Source organism: Phoca vitulina, unplaced genomic scaffold (assembly GCF_004348235.1).
Source record: "Phoca vitulina isolate PV1807 unplaced genomic scaffold, GSC_HSeal_1.0 scaffold9, whole genome shotgun sequence".
In the NCBI taxonomy this organism is placed as follows: domain Eukaryota; kingdom Metazoa; phylum Chordata; class Mammalia; order Carnivora; family Phocidae; genus Phoca; species Phoca vitulina.
Window position 1 is genome coordinate 36,088,870 of NW_022589712.1, and position 20,873 is coordinate 36,109,742.

The 20,873-nt window shown below is 37.7% G+C and overlaps 1 protein-coding gene and 1 pseudogene across 2 annotated transcripts in view; one reads left to right on the plus strand and one right to left on the minus strand.

Annotated features, from left to right (window-relative positions):
* Window positions 1-20,873, minus strand: part of RSPO3 (R-spondin 3) — an 89,249-nt gene that overhangs the window by 51,814 nt on the left and 16,562 nt on the right. For both annotated transcript variants that reach the window (XM_032407922.1, XM_032407921.1), the window contains exons 2-3: window positions 4,864-5,055; window positions 3,166-3,312 (exon numbers count right to left, since the gene is read on the minus strand). In XM_032407922.1, the coding sequence (XP_032263813.1) occupies window positions 3,166-3,312; window positions 4,864-5,055 (339 nt within the window). The remainder of the gene's footprint in view (window positions 1-3,165; window positions 3,313-4,863; window positions 5,056-20,873) is intronic.
* On the plus strand, window positions 953-1,175 carry LOC116634814 (annotated as a pseudogene).

Consider the following 20,873-nt stretch of genomic DNA (forward strand, 5'->3'; position numbering starts at 1 on the left):
CAAGAGTTAGATGCTTAACTGACTGAGCCACCCAGGTGCCCCTAAAATAATGAAATTCTAATGACAGTCTTAGATAATTCCATTGAGGAAGAAGGAGGGAAAATATTCAAAACTTATGACTTCAGATATTAAAAAGCTCTAATAAAAAGGGATAGTTAAAAAGCCTTGAGAGGAAGAGAATTTTTCCTAGAGAAATACCGTAGTATGAATCTATAATATTAGTTTCTAAAAATATTTCTGGAAAATTGGAAACTTTGGAAAACATGTAACGATAACAAAAAGGGTTATTTAAGTTACATTCAGATCATTAAATGAATGGTACAGAACTGGGACATCATTGGTTAGGAGGTAATTAAGAAAAAAATTACTCACTTTCTCTATTTCTTCTATTTTGTGTATTAAAAACAATATTAACACTGGAACTCTTTAACTATTCACTCATGAAGCAAGGGTCTCAAAAAAGTCATTAGCCTCCTGTCCCCCGAAGTGGTCACACTGTGGTAGTCTGGAATGCTCTAAGAGGGATTCTTGAATTGGGAGAAAAGCTGAACTGGATGTTTCACCAATAATGACCTTACAACACCATTACTCGTTTACTCTCATTTTTGTTGACCAGTTGCATGGTTCCATTGAGAACATAACAAGGGCACATTCCTGTTTACTCACTGTTTAAAGTTAGATATCTCCTTCTGTGAATACTTGAGTAAGGCCAACTCTCCAAGAGAAGAATAAGGATGACAAAAAGACAGTGCAGAAAGGAAGCAAATATCTAGAGCATGAAGTAGAAGAACTATATTCTCCTATAAAATTGGGTTCAATGGACAATTTATGCCTAATTTGACAGCAAACCATGAGGAGTGGATACGTTGAGATGTAAGTCTTTCACCTTAGCTCTATATCAGGGTGGCATTTTCCCTGTTTATGAACCTTCCTCTTAATAATAATCTGGGTAATCGCTTCTCAGCCTTTTGGCTAAGATCAAGTGTAGTATCTGTTCTTATTAGTTTAATCATAATCTGGGTAAGAAACAGGTCACACAATGTAGATTTCACAAAAAAAGTCAGATTTTTAACTATATGAGGTCCAGTTCTGTAGATCTTTGGCTCATCTACTGAGTGTCAATGGGCTATATCCAGAGAATAGATTTCACATTCTTCAATATCTTCAGTGAGCACCAGAGAGCTAGAGTCAAGATACTAATAATAGCACTGACAATAACTCATACTGTGTCCTTGGAATCATTATTTCAAGTTCTTGGTCCTAGTTTCATATCTGTTAAAGGAATAAGCTTTAATGTTCCTTTGTGATAAGCAAGCAGGTCATCATTTCTCGTGAAATTCTGGGGCAAGCCCAGTCATGGCCTACCTACTGCTTGTTGGCTAGACAGCACATGATGGGAGGCATCCCTTATGGCAAGCAACAAGAGATAGCTCTGAACAAAAGTTGTGGATTTGCACTATTATCGGGTCCTAGGTCATTTATACCTAACTGTTCAATGAGCCAGATTCACTAAATAGCTTTTAGATTGCTAACCCCTATTCTTAAACATATAAATTTCTTAAATTTAATTGTGTTAAATAGTTTTTGTCTAAATAGTACTATAAATAACCAGTCAGCTTTACTAGTTAATCTAACAATGCCAGGTGCTAAATGCTCTCTATAATAGAAAAACATTAATACATTTAAGATAAACAGCCTTTCAAGGACTGAATGCTACACTTTCAACAACTAAGAAAATCTAAACATGCTCCCCTTTTCTTGGGTAGAGAAATACCACAAACTTTTTGCAACTTATCCGAATTTCTGTCTTTGAATACTCCACAGAACTGTTTCCTATTTCTTCCACAGTTTGGAACTTATTACCTTTAATCATCAGCCCTCAGGACTTACAAAGAGATGAACTTGAAGTGCTTTCTCATGTACGTTTTACTCTCTTTCTAAGTTGTTTCTCTGCGTCTTTATTGACTAGAGGAAAAAAAAAAAGACTAAACCAAAATGAACCATGAACTGTTTCATGCTTGCTGTTTTCCAGATGCTTCTGAAATTATCTTTAAAATATCATCTATTCGTTTCGTTCTCCTACAAAGTTTGTTTAAAATAAGTGTTTCTTGTGGACCTGAAACAGTTAAACCACCACTTTAGAGTATTACTCTAGCACTTTTGATTCTAATGGATCTATCTGCGGGGACCCCAGGGGAGTCCTGGAGATGATCTTGTACTGAATCAGGAGGACATTTGTGTGCCAATATCACTGCAGCATCAAAGGTTCTTGTAGCTCTTGCCCAGGGGATTCTGAGATTTAGTATGCTGTTTTCCCATTTGGTTTAGCATCTGCTCCCCAACTGTTCATCAAACTCATAGCTGTAGTAGCTGCGCAACATTTAAAAGAGGGAAAATAGAGCCTGACAGTGATCTGTTATTTAGACAAACAACTGGTCTGAGGGACCTCCCCTCCAGAAAATTCAGCCTGCATTTAATCAGACCCTGTGACTTGTGTCCTTCTGTCAGTTTGAGTGAGTCCCAAATCCTCTCCTTGTTTCTAAATACCTGTGCAAGCAGGACATTTCAGCAAAGCAGTGCGACAGAAAAAAGTCAGATTTTTAACTATATGAGGTCCAGTTCTGTAGATCTTTGGCTCATCTACTGAGTGTCAATGGGCTATATCCAGAGAATGCTTTCTCCCCTTGGAAAACAACATTGCTCACTGCTTGACATTAGACCTAGGTGTTTTGTGAAACTCTTGTCCTAATGTGGAAATTTATTTTAAGACCAAATATATACGTGTGTGTGTGTGTGTGTGTGTGTGTGTATCTCATATAATACATATGCAAGTATGTCTATAATAAATTACTGTAAGTAGAACTTCACTGTATCATAATGATACAAAATAAATATTTAACGATCAGAATAGCTGAAACAGTTACCAACAGTCTCTAAGAAATAATGGAGCACCCATGGGGTGTTAAATTGTACTGTGATACATGCTGGGTAAGGCTGTGGGAACTCTGCTAAGATGGTATCTTTGTAAGGAAGGATGAAGAAAGCGTCTTGGAAATAGTCCCTCAGGTAGTTGTGAAATAGGACTTTAAGCAGCACTTCCATGGAGACTGAAATTATCATCTGAGATGTTTCTCCTCCCCTGTAAATCTTAGAGATCCTTCTCACCAATACTGACGCACTCCATGGTATGGTTGTTGGCTTCCAACCCTTCTGGGCAATTGTCAAGGCACTTTCCAAGGTGTAAGTAAAATCCACTTTTACACTTTGTGCAGAAATTTTTGTTGAAACAGGTATCACAGTCAGCTTTGCATTCTGAAAGAGAAAAAAGGAAAGAAATATGCTTTCATTATCTTCACTTACCTATTGCTGGTCCAGGTCTGTACGCTTACATCACAGGTACATGTGACTTTGGTGTCAAACACATTTAGGATTCAAAATTAATTTGCCAGACCGAATTACGGATTCCTTCACAGTCATTTAGTTGATGTACATCAGCCATTGATTTCAAAATTATTGTACTGATAGCCCTATGAAAAGTTTTTGGCAATATGTCTACTGCCAAAAATGTTTATAAGAGCAAGTATCTATTTATATTAAATGACAGCAAAAAGATTTTCATCAGAGCTTTAATGAAATATACTAGATATTGCTTTTCGGCTGTTTTGGGAGTCTATTCGTTCATTCAACAAATATCTGATTGTCCACGATGTGCCTAGTACTGTTCTAGATATTGCTTGACAGCAGTGCATACAAGAGATAAGGACTTCACAGAGCTTACATTTTAGGAGGGGTGACACAATAAACAATAACAACATTTGACCCTTATATGGTGATTACTATAAGTCAGATACTGCTGCAAGTATTTTGTAATATTAAGCCACTTAAGAGGTTTAAGTTGTGGAGGTTATTGTGAGGACAATCACCCAGGGAGGTAGCCCCTATTATAACTTCCATTTTACAGATAAGGAAACTGAGGCTCAGAAAGATTATGTAACTAGCCCAGGACCATAGAGCAGAGTGGTTTTGGAAACCAAGCAGTCTAGTTCCAGAGTGATAAGTGCTTTGGAAAGAGTAATGACGACAATAAAAGGTAGGAGAAAGATATGGCAAATGACCAATAAGGGGAGAAGGTTGACTGTTGTGAGTAAGCTGGCCATGGAATGCCCCCGGAGAAGGTGACATATGAACAGAATCTTGAATGAAAGAAAAGAGCCAACCAAGGAAAGATGCAGGCAAAGAGCTTTCTAAACTGGCAGAACAGTGAGTGTAGAACAGTAACTGCAAAGGCCTTGAGGTGGGAAGATCTTGCAAGAAGCCCAGTGAGGTCAGTGCAAAATGGCTGCAGTTCAGTCACAGGACAGGAGTTTGAGAGGAATTTAGATTCTGAAAGGTTACTGGGTCTCTGGTGGGGAGAGCAGACTTCCAGGGTCCAGAGGAGAGGAGATATGAGAGTGTTTTCAACATTTATTTCCAACAGATAGATAAATGTTTCATTTGCTATACTAGAATCCTTCTTGAAGCAAAAGTAGCTGAATTTATTCTTTAAGTCATTAAATACTTGGATGCTGTGATAGTAATGGGAACTCGGCTTATAGTACTTTTCTATAGGTTCCACGAGGAATAACCAGGTTCTCAGTTTTTGCTTTTACAATGAAAAACAACAAGAACACAAAACTCGAGTGCTTTTTATAAGAGGTGAAAAGTTTCCTGCTCTGAGGGTTAAGTCCAAGTATGGTTTAGCCTAATTATCAGGTAAATATCATTATTTCCTTAACGCTGAATATCACAAACATGCTAGAGGCCAGTTCAAATCTGGAAAGACCCCAAGGATGAGATAAAAACATAATGCCATGTAGCACTTACTTGTACACTTATTTATATCTGGATATCGAGTTCCATAATATCCACTTGGACATGAAGAGAGACACACTCCAATCTGCTTCATGCCAATTCTTTCCAGAACAAAAAATAGTCTGGGCTTACATGACAAACATCCATTGTAATCTGAACACGTTGCACAGCCTCCTTGGCAGCCTTGACTGACGTTAGGATGCACTGAAGGGACAAATGCAGAAAGACAAAAACAAATGTTAAATTATAAATATAGAAATCCAATGACATTCTCTAGGCAGGAGATACACTTCGTTTCATTAGCTTTCAGTTGGTGGCAATGGGTGAATGAGTTGGGATTTTCCCCTCTCTTTTCTATGATCTAGTGTTTCCCTTTAATACATACATACATTGGGGCGCCTGGGTGGCTCAGTCGTTAAGCGTCTGCCTTCGGCTCAGGTCATGATCCCAGGGTCCTGGGATCGAGCCCCGCATCGGGCTCCCTGCTCAGCGGGAAGCCTGCTCCTCCCTCTCCCACTCTCCCTGCTTGTGTTCCCTCTCTCGCTGTGTCTCTCTCTGTCAAATAAATAAAATCTTTAAAAAAAAAAATAATACATACATACATTGTTTTTAATTTAATTAGAATTTGGGAATTTGGAAACTAAGAATATACTGCCTCAAACTATTTATAGATCACACACACACACACACACACACACACACACACACACAGTGAAAATATTCTCATTGAACTAGCACCCTGGAAGATTGGAGACTGGGTAATTTTGCACTGAAATCAGTGCACATTAGTTCGCTTGTCATTTATGTGATGGATGAAAAGCATGCATCTAATTTCTTCAAGCAAGGATGACAACATAGACGAAAACTTAACTTGAGTAAGGACACTTCCTTTTAGGATATCTTTTTTCAACTGTGGTCTATTAGAGAACACAGTTTTACTTTTTGCTCCAATGTAAATTGATTCTGAAATTATGTAGTTCCTTGGAACCCTCCCATGCTTTCTTAAAATATTTCCTCTCACATGAGTTTTATATTTATCAGTTCAAATTGATACAATGATGAAATGTGATATTTATCTTACTAGTATTTCCACATGATCATATGTGGTTGTTTATATTACTAATTATAATTTATAATATTTATAATGTTCAACATTTTATCTTTGGGGATAAAATTCTTATAGTTCTTTTGTCTTCATCTTCCATCTACTCAAGTGAAATATTTGTTTGGTGAGGACATGACACTAAAGACTATTGCTACACATATTCATGTGTGTGGTGAGCTTGTTCATTAGCAAGTCTGCATAAATATAAACATATATGTGGAAGATTCATGTTTACTTAAGATCTTCACAACTTTAAATCTTCTTATGACTATTAACTGGTCATCAACACATACATTTGAGCTGAGGGAAAACTGCTGACTGATGTACATCTCTCACATATCTGGTATTTGGGATGATTTCTTCTCCTTGTGTGTTCTGTGTTCGAATACAATATAAGTAGCTTTATTGTCCTTCTAGGAATCCAGAAGGGAAAAACTGTGACCATTATGAGAAACAAAGGTTGATGCACAGGAGTGCAAAGGCATCTCTGTGTATTCTGACTTCTTTTGTAGGTGGTGGTGGGGGTGGGTTGGGCTCTGATGGGCCTTGACATTGTCAGGTCTGACTTCAGAGTGATGTTTGGTTCTTGCTAAGTTCTTTACCACAAAAAAAATCCCACCAGGCTTAGTTAGAAAGGGGTACCCATAAGCCCAATCAACCTTACCACAGGGGTGCAAGGGTTAGCTACAGAGAGGTCATTTGGTTGACCAGCATCCTCTTCCTAGAGGAAACCATCCCTGAATCAGCCACAGGAACCACAAGCAGCTCATTCTCATTCCAAGACGTTTTGTAAATAAACTGAGGAAATGTGTGGGGGAAGGGAAGTCTGCTTTTCCTGTACATACTCCTCTATGGGGTGGGGCGGACATATAAAGTGGCACAGGAGGTTTAGACATTATAGGACCTAGGGGACTTGTAAGTGAAAACTGTTTTCCAAGTAACAGGATCATTTTTCATGCCAGTAAGTCAGCATTGGAGACTTACAGAAAATGTGTACATATTTTATGTAGGGAAAGACCCTAAAAAGAAAAGAGATGAAGAGAGCTTCCTGTGCTCAGAAGCTAGTTTGGTCCATTTTAAGACACGAGAGCTATAGGTAAAAACCTGTGAAAACTTCTCATAAGAACTGTCTATAGAGAAGTGGACCTCACTTTGAAAGAAAATCACTTCAAGCCCAGGGCAGGAAGGGACTCTGAGTTTGAATGAAGATGGGTTTGACTGGTCCACAACAGCCTATCTCTATCTCTGAAATGCAGCTGCTCAAAGGAAACACAATTGTAATTTCAAGCACCTTGAAACTTTTGTCAATTACAATATAACTTTAAATCAGCTATGAAAATAAGCATGATTTATATGCGCAAAGCCTCAGAAACTGATAAACCTTAAAATACATTTCATTTAAAATTTTAGATTTTGGATGTTTGGAAACTTTTCCAGGAAAAGGCTCCATAAAAAGTCCCATGGTTGGTAACAGTTCCCACCAAAATTATGAGATGTGCCAAAGTACCTTGCTCAATTCTTTCTTTAAAACTTTCACTGATGAAATCTAACACAATCAACTCATAACACGTTGTGCTATATTCTTCTTGTTTGTTTTTTTCATGTTTTGCCTTTTTAGACAAAAGTTTTTGGCAAAGTAGATTTTTGAAAAAGTAAAGAAGACATAATTGTCCTAATTGGGAAGGAAAATTTCTGTTTGTGTTTTATTAGGAAGTTTTGAATATGGGCAGGCACAAATGGTGGCAAACTTTATTTCTTCAGGAAGGTTTCAGTGTTATGCTGTGGGAAGTGGGAAAAATTGAGACTATGAAGCTCAGATTCTATGATTCTAGATTTTTTTCTTTTACAGTTGAGTAGTGATTGTTTCTTAAATGCTGTACAAGGGTCACTCAAATTATACAGTCAGTATTACACAAGTAGGTACAAATTTCCCAAACTTCATCTGAAGGCAAGTTTTTGCTTTTTATATAGAAACCACAAAAAGCTTTGGTCTGGATTGACTGTAACAACTCTTTCAGCCTTAAAATGTTAGGATTCTAAAGTCAGAAAATTAAATTCTACTTTTTCACACTTCTTCTTTTCCATTCTAATAATAACTTCATTTTGTATTTCTGAATCACCTTTTTTTCAAACAATGTTTTTGGACTATTATTTCATATGAGCAATGGAGGTGTTAGTGGTGATGAGGTTTCATAGAATATCTAAGGTTTAAACCTAATCTTAGAAAACAAGTTGAACAAAACTAAAAGGCAACCTATAGAATGGGAGAAGATATTTGCAAATGACATATCAGATAAGGGGCTACTATCTAAGATCTATAAAGAACTTATCAAACTCAACACCCAAAAAACAAATAATCCAATCAAGAAATGGGCAGAAGACATGAACAGATATTTCTCCAAAGAAGACATACAAATGGCCAACAGACACAAGAAAAATTGCTTCACATCACTTGGCATCGGGGAACTACAAATCAAAACCACAATGAGATACCACCTCACACCAGTCAGAATGGCTAAAACGAACAAGTCAGGAAACAACGAATGTTGGTAAGGATGTGGAGAAAGGGGAACCCTCTTACACTGTTGGTGGGAATGCAAGCTGGTGCAGCCACTCTGGAAAATAGTATGGAGGTTCCTCAAGAAGTTGAAAATAGAGCTACCCTGGGGCACCTGGGTGGCTCAGTCGTTAAGCATCTGCCTTCACCTCAGGTCATGATCCCAGGGTCCTGAGATCGAGCCCCGCATTGGGCTCCCTGCTCGGTGGGAAGCCTGCTTCTCCCTCTCCCACTCCCCCTGCTTGTGTTCCCTCTCTTGCTGTGTCTCTCTCTGTCAAATAAATAAATAAAATCTTAAAAAAAAAAAAAAAGAGCTACCCTATGACCCAGCAATTGCTCTACTAGGTGTTTACCCCAAAGATACAAATGTATTGATCCGAAGGGGCACCTGCACCCCAATGTTTATAGCAGCAATGTCCACAATAGCCAAACTGTGGAAAGAGCTGAGATGTCCACCGACAGATGAATGGATAAAGATGTGATGTATATATATACAATGGCATATTACTCGGTTATTAGAAAGGATGAATACTTACCATTTACATTGACATGAATGGAACTGGAGGGTATTATGCTGAGTGAAATAAGTCAATCAGAGAAAGACAATTATCATTTGGTTTCACACATATGTGGAATATAAGAGACAGTGCATAGGCTCATAGAGGAAGGGAGGGAAACTGAATGGGAAGTCATCAAAGAGGGAGAGAAACCATAAGAGACTCTTAACTATAGGAAACAAACTGAGGGTTGCTGGAAGGGAGGGGCCAGGGGAAAGGAGTAACTGGGTGATGGGCATTAAGGAGGGCACGTGATGTGATGTGCACTGGGTGTTATACACAACTGATGAATTACTGAAATCTACATCTGAAATTAATGATGTACTATATGTTGGTCAATTGAATTTAAATAAAAAAAGAAAATGAGTTGAAGTTATCACTATGTAAGTGGCCATGGTGGGGCTAGAGGAGGGAACATCCCAATTATCCACATCAAGGAGACTGGCATGAGTTCAGTGCAACTGATCCCATGGCTTGGGATCATTGATTTTGCAGATTTTATGAAATATCCAGGAAGTGATGCTTAATAGATGGAACTTAATATTGTAATCGTTGCCAGAGATGTAAATGAGAGTCTCTAGCTGTAGCTACTTAATTAGAGAAGACATCTTGAAAGGGGAATTGAAGAATGCCAGAAGAAGGAAACATAGTCCAAAATAAGGGGCATTTGGTAAGAGAAAAAGACTTACTTTCAGCTGATTTTTAACAATACTTTGTATTTCTACACCACTTTTGCTTTCAAAGCATGCATCTCACAGGAAGCTAAATTAACTATGATAACTATTGTTAGTAAGGATAGAAGCCGTCACAATTATTTATTTTGAAACCTCAAACTAGGACTCAAAGAAATGCTGAAACTGTAAGACAAATAGCAAGTTTATATCAAAGGTTAGAACCTAGATCTTTGATATCTGGTAACAATCTCTTTATGTATAAGTAAACTTTAGATGTGTATGTAACAAGGTTAAATACGAATGGAAAAATGTGTAAAATTCATGGGAACTTTAAATTGGGACTTTCTTTTTACAAATGTGTCAAATACATGGTAAAATTAGTGTATCTTTCCCTAAAATTGGGAAATAGGAAAGCATCTTTTCTTAACTGGTATACAAAGTTTAAGTATGAAAAGAGTATATATTAATGCATAATTTAAACCAATTTTCAGTGTCAGACTGTCAATACTCCCTGACTTCAATTTCTATAGTTGTTGAGCCTTCCTACTATTTCTCTATTTGATAATCTTGTGATGCATAACTGATGCAACAGTTCATAAAGGCTATTGTCATGAGAGTTAATCCAGCTTTTTAAAAAAGATTTATTTATTTTAGAGAGAGAAAGAGCGAGTGTCGGGGGGGTAGGGGCAGAGAGAAAGAGAGAGAGAGAGAGAATCTCAGACTCCCTGCTGAGTGCAGAGCTAAAGGGGACAGGGGGATGGACATGGGGCTCCACTTGGGGCTTGATCTCATGACCCTGAGATCATGACCTGAGACAAAATCAAGACTTGGACACTTAACCGACTGAGCCACCCAGATGCCCCTCAACTTTTTTGATAAAACATCCAGAACATAGAGTTTTAGATGGTAGAGCATTTGGTAAATACATAATTTCTGGGGGCGCCTGGGTGGCTCAGTCAGTTAAGTGTCTGCCTTCGGCTCAGGTCATGATCCCAGGGTCCTGGGATCGAGCCTCACGTGTCAGGCTCCCTGCTCAGATGCTCCTTCCTGCTTGTGCTCTCTCACTAACTCTGTCACTATCTGTCTCTCTCTCTTAAATAAATAAATAAAATCTTTTTAAAAAATACACAATCTTTGGCTAGTTCTCTTCAGTATTTATGATGTACCGAACCAACTGCAGCACTGACATCTAAGCTCCATTTCTGTAAGAATTTAAGTGTAAGCCTCAAGGATTTGCCTTAGTTTAATCCCCTTCTAAAACCCAACTGCAAATGTACTCACATCTACCGTAAATTGCTATGTGGAAGAAATCCAATATTGCATGCTGCCAATTATCTCTGATGGTCATTTATTTGTGGCTAGAGAATTTCCAGAAGTACAAAATTTGGTAGACTTTAGGTTTATAAAAGCTTTGACTGAAGTTCACAGTAAGTGCTAAATACATGAAAGTAATGTAGTGATTTTTTAATTCAGAGAATAAAAGATAAATAAATTAACAAATTTGATAAAAGTTATTTTTTAATAATAATAATTTAAGGACCAGATCCTTTCTAAAGCACTCTTGTCTTCACAACAGTCACTGTCTGCTCTTCTCCCTGTAGTGACCTTAAGAGACAGAGCAGGGATAAGAGGTCAGTGGAATTCTATAATCAAAGCTAGTTTTACATCTGTCCTTTCTTCCATGTCCTCTCCTTTTATGAGGATGTTCACATTGATTGGAAGCTTCTTGAAAGTCGGTCCTGATAATGTCTTCATAATTTTCTTGATAATTCCCAGCTTCTACATAGGGCAGCTACTCATTAAATGGGTTCTCAACAAAGACTTTTGATTGTTGAACAGACAAAGGCAGTAAATATGAAAGATAAGCTATTTATTTGTGTTTTTAAAAATAATGAAGATGCCACAGAGGTAAATACTTAATAGAAAAGTACAGTAACTATTTTAAGTCGGCTGTGCCCATGAATATCTGATAAAGGAGGAAAGTTTCAAATCACATACAATGTGAGGATACTTAATTATGAAATAAATCATTTGAAATAAAATAATAAAAGTTTTTCCAGGTGCCATTTACTTCAGCTATCTCTTCACCTAAAGGAAATGTAGACTTGTTTCTTGCCTAAGTAAGGACAGCACATTTCTATCATACCTTGGGTCTTGATTGTAATGGAATCATTTTTAAGTTTAATATAGTGTTACGGTCATGGAAAGAGATGTTTCATGCGTCCTCTGGAATGTTTGACATTATTCACTTTAAGAAAAATCTAATGTTAAAAATTTGAATTACTTGGCAGTCTCTTTCAAATTCTATTGAATCAACCCCAGAAAATATTGAGAGTCAATGTGCCTTATTTATAGCAGCCAAGGCAGAACAGACAATGGCTAATTTCCACAACCATTTGTTAGGTATAGACAGCAAAATATCAAAATCTGTTTGAATGAATATAATTACTTATTGGTATACAATACTCCTTTACATTCTCAAATGATGATATCTGGATGAATAGAGGCCTATCATAGTCCTCTACTATTATTTCTGACTAGTAATTTGTTGAGAGAACCACATGTTTATATATACAAACATACACAGATTTTGCTATTTTTGCAGTAGCATCTGATGGTGTATACATATGTGTATATATTGTATATATGTATATATGTAACTAGACACATGATGCCCACATGCATAATTAGACACATGAGACACACATTCTATTTGGTCCTTTACCAAAGTCAATAGCACAGACATTAACTGACCTGAAGCAGTTAGGATAATAGAGTCTGCCATATCTTCTGTTCCAGTGAATTAACCTTGAATATTCTGAAAGTTTGTGTCCACACCAATGGGTTCATCAAATTCCTAAAGTCTCAGAGAGGAATGTATTCACCAGCTGCTGAATACAGCCCGGTTAGGGCTCCACCATTATTATGTGGGGAAACATACTGTTTTTAATGGAAACTATTTCTTTGAGAACTTGGAAAATCTTTCTCTTTCTCTTAATGAATAATAATTTCCTGAAGGGAGTCTAATATTTATATTCTATAAATACTTTAAAATAAAACCACAGCAATAAAACAGACCTAACATTAAATAGCAATTAGCTAGACTTTCCACTAAAATCAAGCCAGCTCAAAATATTATGAAAATGGCTAGCAAATGATGACAGATATAGAATTCCTGAAATCTAAGCTATGATGAATATTTGGTAGCTAGATGCCAACTTGGTGGCCAATGGCTGTGCTCTGTCTCTCCACAGGCTACAGAATTAGGACTAGAAATGAAAGATGAAAATGGGCTGCATCGTATACACATTGTGAAAACCATGATTAAGGTTTTCAACAAAAACTTCTGATAACTCACTATGTACCTAACCCTACACGTGATGTAGTAAATGTAGGAGTGAACAAGACATCTAGTTCCTGATCTTATGACATTAATCAGTTAAAAAGCAAGTGAACAATTAAATGCTTAAAGATTGTGATGAATGTTGTGAGTGAAATAAACAGGTGAATAAGACAGGGAATAACTGTGGGGAGCTACTTTAAATACAGTGGTCAAGGAAGGCACCTTTTAGAATGTCACCCTTTAGCTGAGACCTGGAGAATGAGAAGGAGTCAACTATGAAAAGCTAAGGGAGGAAGAGTATTCCAGGTGGAACATCAGCAAGTGCAAAGATTTTAAGGCTATGGGAAAAAAACAGGCATAAGGAACAGCACAAGGGAAACCAATGAGGCTGCAGCACTGTGAAGGGTAAGAGATGAGTTTAGAGAAGGAGGGTAGAGCCAGATCCTACAGAACCTTGTGGATCAAGGTAAATAGCTGGGATTATATACCAAGTGTATTATATACCAAGTGCATTGCTAAGTGAATAGCAGAATGAAAGGAAAGAACACATTTTGCCTGACATAATCATTCACTTTAATTTTTGTTAATTTCATGGATCATGAAACGGAACCAGCATCTTGTATTCCTCGAAAACATGTTGTTTTATCAATATTTATATTAGAGGAGAATGTTCTAGCCAGCCCGACAAGATAGAGATTTATATTCAGATTCTAATCTTTGAAGAGACTGTGCATCAATCTACATGTTCTTTGCTCTTGGAAACATTTCATTTCTCCTTTGTTTCTGCTATCTTTCTCGAGTAGTAATTTTAGTTTGCTTCAGAGTTTTACATTTTTGTTCTCTTTTCCTGGAGTGTATGTGTGGGGGATAGTGGTGGTGGTAAAGAGAACCAGGAAAATTATGAAATACATAAGAGGTCATAAGAACAAATAAAGAGAATAAAAAATAAAACATTTTGCAATCTTGCATATAATCTTTTCTGTATTTTTCTCAATTTTTACTATTAGTGATGCACATTGACAAAGTCTAGGTAATTTAGAGCAACAACATTATAGTTTTCACTTCTAATCTTCCTTTTAGAGTCTCTATGTTCTTTTTTTCCATTAAATAAATTAATAACTTGTGGGCTAATTCCAAAGTTGATCCTTCAAAAGTAGTGAAAACCATATTAGTTTTCCTGTGACCTACCAGATAGCTATAGTTAATTCTGCTGTTGACACTGCAACAGAAAGCATTTTGTACAACCAAAAAATAGTGTTTTTTTCCTAACCACAAGTCGAAAATTTATCGTAAGGTTAATGCACCCTGCTATGGGTATAAAATGTAAGGTACTGAATCAGCATCTACAGCTGTTGCTAAGGGAGGGAAAACTTCCCCTTTTCCAAGTGGCCATGTTCCCAAGTGGAGGTGAATAGAGGACAGGAGGGAGTGGATAGGGGTAATGGAGACCCAGATTCCGTAGAGAGCCAGGACCTGTTGATGAGTTAGTGGGTGGTAATAACAGCATTTTTCGTGAGACAGATCCAACAGTGTTCATCCAACAGTGGGAATGATTATGTGCTCTGGTCTGGCTGAGAGAGCCATTCCTTTTTTTTTTTTTTTTTAAAGGAGAGAATTAATTAGAAATCAACATAAACAGAAAATGTGATAGTTTAATGGTAATGAATCTGCATGGGTGTGATTCCATAACTACTAAGTTTGCATTCTTGAACGAAACAAACTTCAGTTTGTGTTAAAAACAAACTCTACTTTGTTATATTATGAATAAACTTGGATCTTCTTGCCACATAGCATGCTAAAGTAGCATATCTGATGGCTGAAGTCTTAGCATAAGCAAACAGCAGGCGAAAAACTTGCGGTATTTTAACAGGCACAAGAAGATGTGCAAATAGTGGGTATACCATTAAATAAATCCAGCTTTATGTGTCACATCCTGAGCAGAAAAAATAAGTGGATTTTTCTCCTAGATTCACAAAATTGCTGACAGAGCAGAAGGAGCTGACACGCACCTTTGTGAGTTTCATGCATTTTTGTACTTCATGTGCATGGTTTACTGCATCACTACCTCATTCAGAAATGAGTCCTGCACTCTTCCCAGACGAGCACAGGGACTGGGGGATGGTGAACTGGCTTTGGACTCATACAGAGTTCTGACATTTGCTAGCTGAATAACCAAAATTTATCTCTTTATTCAGCTACTCATTTAGATAATTAAACTATCCAACATCCACACACAGCTTGTGAATGAGCATCTAAAGACGAATAAAACCAATCATCTGTATCAAGGAGTTCACAGTCTGATTATTGAGACACAAGTTGCTCAACCTTTTTGAACCTAAGCGTTCTCATCTGTAACATGGGAATATCTACTTGACAGATACTGGGGCGATTAAATGAGATCACGTGTAAGCACCTAGCACTCTTACAGGCACTAATAACAAGTCAGTATGTGTACGGCATTTCATTTTACCCAAGAAGTACTAACTATAACCTTGTGCTATCTCCACTCTTATTCAAGGCAGCTGTGAAGCTTTAGTCAATAATGACTCTCAAAACCTCCAAGCAAGGAGGCTGTAGAGAGGGCAGATGCTGATGCTTCTTCTAACACAGGTGATTTGGGGAAATTTGGAGAGCCAGGGACTCACTAACAGTCATAGAAAGAGGCTACTTTTTAAGGACCACAGATGCAGCATTTAGTGAGTATCAGATATGGTGGTCTCACACAACATTTTTTTTTTTATATTTTATTTATTTATTTGACAGAGAGAGACACAGTGAGAGAGGGAACACAAGCAGGGGGAGTGGGAGAGGGAGAAGCAGGCTTCCCGCGGAGCAGGGAGCCCGATGCGGGGCTCGATCCCAGGACCCTGGGATCATGACCTGAGCCGAAGGCAGACGCTTAACGACTGAGCCACCCAGGCGCCCCGGTCTCACACACCATTTTGAGCAGGAAGGCCTCTGGGACTCTAGCAACCCACTGAAGACAAGGACCTGCTCAAACAGATGGAAAGAGGTAAGGCGTGCCATAGAAATGATACCAGAATGGTAGAGAGAACCTGAAAGTCCTTGCCAGTAAGGCTCTAAAACTGAAACTGTACTGTGTGTAAAATTGAGCTGGAGTACTTTTGAATAATATGAATACATAGGTTTCATTCCAAAAGATTCTGATTCAGGAATGAAGAGGGGGTTCCAGGTAGTTGCATCTCGGTGAAGCATTCCAGGTGAATGTGACACAGGTGATACCCTACTTTTAGTATCACATCATTGCCATTTTCACAAATAAGTATTTATTCAGTGATTACTCTTCTAGGGACTCAGAAACAAAACATGGTCTCCAACTCAAGAAGTCTACTATACAGTTAGTAAAACAGTCTTTTTATATTTTAAGGCCCATAAATATATAGACTAGAAATTTAGCACAGCAGAAATTCCAAGGCAGGGGCAGTTGCTGATGGCTGAGATATGTGAAGATGCCAGAGAGCAATCAGGAACCGTTATGGGACTTGAAGGAAAAGAAGGCCTTAGGCAAATAAAAAGGAAGGAAGACAGTGTTAGGAGCAAGAGTGTTATGCATGAATACATAAAGAAGATTTGGGAGAATGGTGAATATAACGGTGGAATTTAAAAGGATTTTAGAGCTCTTCCTTCTCTCTTTAATTTCAGATGAGAACACTGTGGTCCACATAGTTAATTAGCTTCTAGCTGATAGAATCATAAACCTTTGGAAGTTTAGTGGGATTTGGTTCAAACAGCCTCTCCAGAACAGTCCATTTAATCATGTCTAGTAAAATAAATCCTATGTTTTGGGGGCAGCCAGTATAATTATTTTATAGCATCTCTACATATTGAACATCTTAAAACATCTCCCCATTTTGAACGTAGACCTGCCTGTCTTTCAGGAAGTTCTAGTACTATAGAGCACACCCAATCCATTTTCTCCTTTTTCCTTAAGGGAATTTGTTAAACAGTGCTTGGTGCTTTGGATGGAAAGATGGATAAAACCTAGGAGTCTGAAGTATGGTGAGAGACCATAAACAAAGTAAAGCCAGTGCGGTAAATATTATGTACAAGGCCTTAGCAGAAAGGAGACTACTAACCATCCGGAACCATCTACTTGGGAATCCTGACATCTGAGCTGGATTTTGAGAAATATGGGGAAACTGGTGGGGGTTTGAATTTAATCTTTTATATAACTTGAAGGAACTGTTTATAGACAAATCAGTGACATGATTTAATTTGGTTTTAAGCAAATTCTCTGATGACAAAGAGAAGAATTTCTCGGGAGGAAAAACTAAAAGTTGAGTTAATAGGATGTTATGTTATGTTTGATACCTGGCACTGCTGTTTGCTGAATTAGAATAGCATTAATGGGAGTAATACAAAAAGAGGGCATGGATTTTAAAGTTATTTCCGAAGAAGAATGGGCAAGGTTGACAGGATTTGACAATCAATTTTAAACGGGTAAATGAAAAAAAACTAATAAATGGGTAAATGAAGGAATAATAAATGTTGATTTGGGTGTTTCTAACTGGGGAGATAAGGAACAAAATGATGTAATTAATTGAGATATAGGGATTCAGAGATATCCAACTAGAAGGGCAGGTGACTGAGGGAGGGAGAAAAGCAGGTAAAAGTGATTATATTGAGGTCCTGGGGGCTTGGACTTGTCTTATTCTCCCTTTATATCCCAAAGAGATAGACCAGGACCAGGCATATTGATGGGTTCATAATAAACCATAAAGAACAAATAAATTCCTTCATTTTATAAAAAATAAAACCCTCTAAATCAAGAACTGAGACTTATGGAATTTTAGTGCCTTCACAAGGAAGAATCACCTAGCATTAGTGGCACTCTTCAGGGGTTTTTTTGATTTCACTAAAACATAAAATTTATGGAGAGAAATAAAGGGGAGCAAAAGTTAAGACCAAACATAAGGAGCATGAATAGCAGGCTAAGGAGTTCAGTGAAGATAACAAGGAAACATTATGGTTTTGAAAGGTGATGGAATTTTAGGAAATGTTTATGTGTTATAGGAGTTCAGAAAACAAAGTTGGGGGGATTCTTCTAACCCAGCATTTCAACCATCACACCTGAGCATGCATGAATTTAGAGAGCTTTCCAAAGCCGAAGAGAGCCAAAATGCTGAAGCTAAGCTTAGTTTCTTATGGCATCAATATCCGATTACATTTTCCAGAGTTTGAGATCAGTTCCTGATGTTCAGTCCTGGTGATAGTCACTGTGGAGACAGGACCTGGAAAGTTAGTCATGAAAACTGCCCAGAGGAGGAGCAAAGACACCTGCTGGTTATTCCTCTGGTTTTCTGCCTTCCTCACGGGATAAAACACATTTTCCTGGGGTCCATTATAAATAATCACTCTACATTGAGACTACAGAGCCAAAACCTTTTGTTACAAAAAGAGACACATCATGGCTCATTTTGCCTCATCATACCCCCAACAGGCATGCTGGTTTGAACACTGTATCAGCAGAAGGTGCACTGATCAATTTTTATGAGGGAGCTGATTTCAGAATCCTAATTCATTACTCTTTAACAAAAATACTAATTATAGACAGTGAAATAGCAAAATGGGAAGGGTCTTTTTTAAATCATTTAACAGAATATTATGGTCCACCACCCCCCCCACCCGCCTTATCCGCGGTTTTGCTTTCCAGTTTATCTGTGGAACCATATTTTGGGAGCAGATGATCCTCCTTCTGACACAGTGTCAGAAGGTCAATAGTAGCCTAGTGTTTGTTATTTGCCTCACTTCATCTCATCATGTAGGCATTTTGTCATCTCATATCATCACAAGAAGAAGGTGGGGGGAGTACAGTACAATAAGATATTTTGAGAGGGAGAGCACATTCACATTACCTTTATGATAGTATGTTATAATTGTTCTATTTTATTATTAGTTATTATTGTTAACTTCTTACTGTGCCTAATTTATAAATTAAACTTTATCATAGGTATGTATGTGTAGAAAAAAACAGTACATATAGGGTTTGGTACTATCCCCGGTTTCAGGCATCCACTTGGGGGGTCTTGGAATGTGTCCCCTGCAGGTAAGGAGGAACAACCGTATATCACTACAAGTCTCTATTTTTAGTTTCTTTTAGTTTATAAGGACTATTAGGGGAGCTGTGGGCTTAGATTTTATTTTTAGATTTGAAAGCGTTTTTGTTTAGTCTTTAAAGTGGCTTATTTACCAGTCTTTTCCCTCAGCGTGTGTGTCCCCCCTACCCCAAGGGCTCACACATGGGTATTTAAAGGCAAAGGACCTTAATGATCCACCAATTCACCTTGTCAGCCGGTAAGAATAATCTAATCCATAATAGAGATTTCCCCTAATTTACATGCTTTTACTGTGAAACACCAAAGAAATTATACTAATAGAAGGAACTTCACAGGAGATAAATGGGGATTGTGGTCATGCAGGAAAGGCCAAGGACTTGTAGTAAAACAAAACAAATATGCCCCTTTCAGAAATTTGAGATTGAGTTCTGCTCAAATTTACTAGCTTTGTGATACTAACAAATCACTTAACATCTTTAAGCTTGATCTGTAAAACGAGAATGGTAAAACCTGCCCTGCTCGTTTCGGGGCGCGGGTATTGAAAAACTCAAATAAGACAATGTTCATAAGCTGTACAAAATTATATTGATATGTTATAGTTAACAGTGGGCATAAATGATCCTTTACCAACTAAGGCCAGATCTGAATCTAACCATTCCCAAGAATAGAGTAAAAATACATTTGATGAGAAAACTGACAAGTGTATTTGATGAGAGTATGTGTAATTGGTTTGTTGTTTTAAAATTGTGCCCTATCATGAGTCATGTTAGACTAGGGTAACAGGTTATAGTAACTTTTTAGATTTGCATCTCTTGGAATAAGGAAATAAGGAGATTGTGAAATAAGTGTTGATCCAGTGAGCAGATAATTCTCTTTGAAATGACAATTAATTAAACAAATAAGAATCCAATTGCCAGAAGATCCACAGAACGCTTCTCTGGAAGGCCATTCCTCGAACCTACCTGCTGTTTGGCCTTTGTTGTTATAGAATGGCCACAGGAGTTGTTTCTGCTCTAGGGTTTACTACAAAATGACTTCAGTCAGCTGGCCTACTTCCCTGGCTCTTTTTTCCCTCTTAAGTAATTTGAGGGGATTACGCTGCATACACTACTCCCCCAAATCTTCCTACCTACTAAAACATGTTGTACACCTAATCCACACGTGCTCTTTCCCTAATATTTTCTATTGACATAAATGGCATCAATCTAGTTGCCAAAGCCAGGATTCTAAGAGCCCCACTCACCCTCATCTCCAACCACTCTTCCCTATGGAATCTACATCCTTAGCTAAGAGAGCTCACATCTTTCCATTTCCCACCACGACTAGTGCTACCATTTAGCAATTAGAGTAATCTTTTAGGAACAATGGTTAAGATTTTATCAGGCCCCTGCTTTAAAAACAGCTTAAAGACTTCTCACTGCTCTTCCCGAGTAACCACTTCGGTCAGTTAGCTCAGTCTACTCTCTCTCAACCTCATTTCTTGTCTAAGGAGCCATTCATAGTACCATCTCAGCTGTAGAGAGAACTCTCCCTCATTTAAACCTCCTCCGGCATTGTCTTCTTGATGAAAAGCAGAGTGTAATGAGAAAGCTGTGCTTTAAGTCAGAAGATCTGGGTATACTCTTACATCTACCATTGCTGGCTGTCACTTTGGTCAATTGCTTAATGGTTTTGAGCATCAGTTTCTTCATTTATAAAACAGTTAAAAT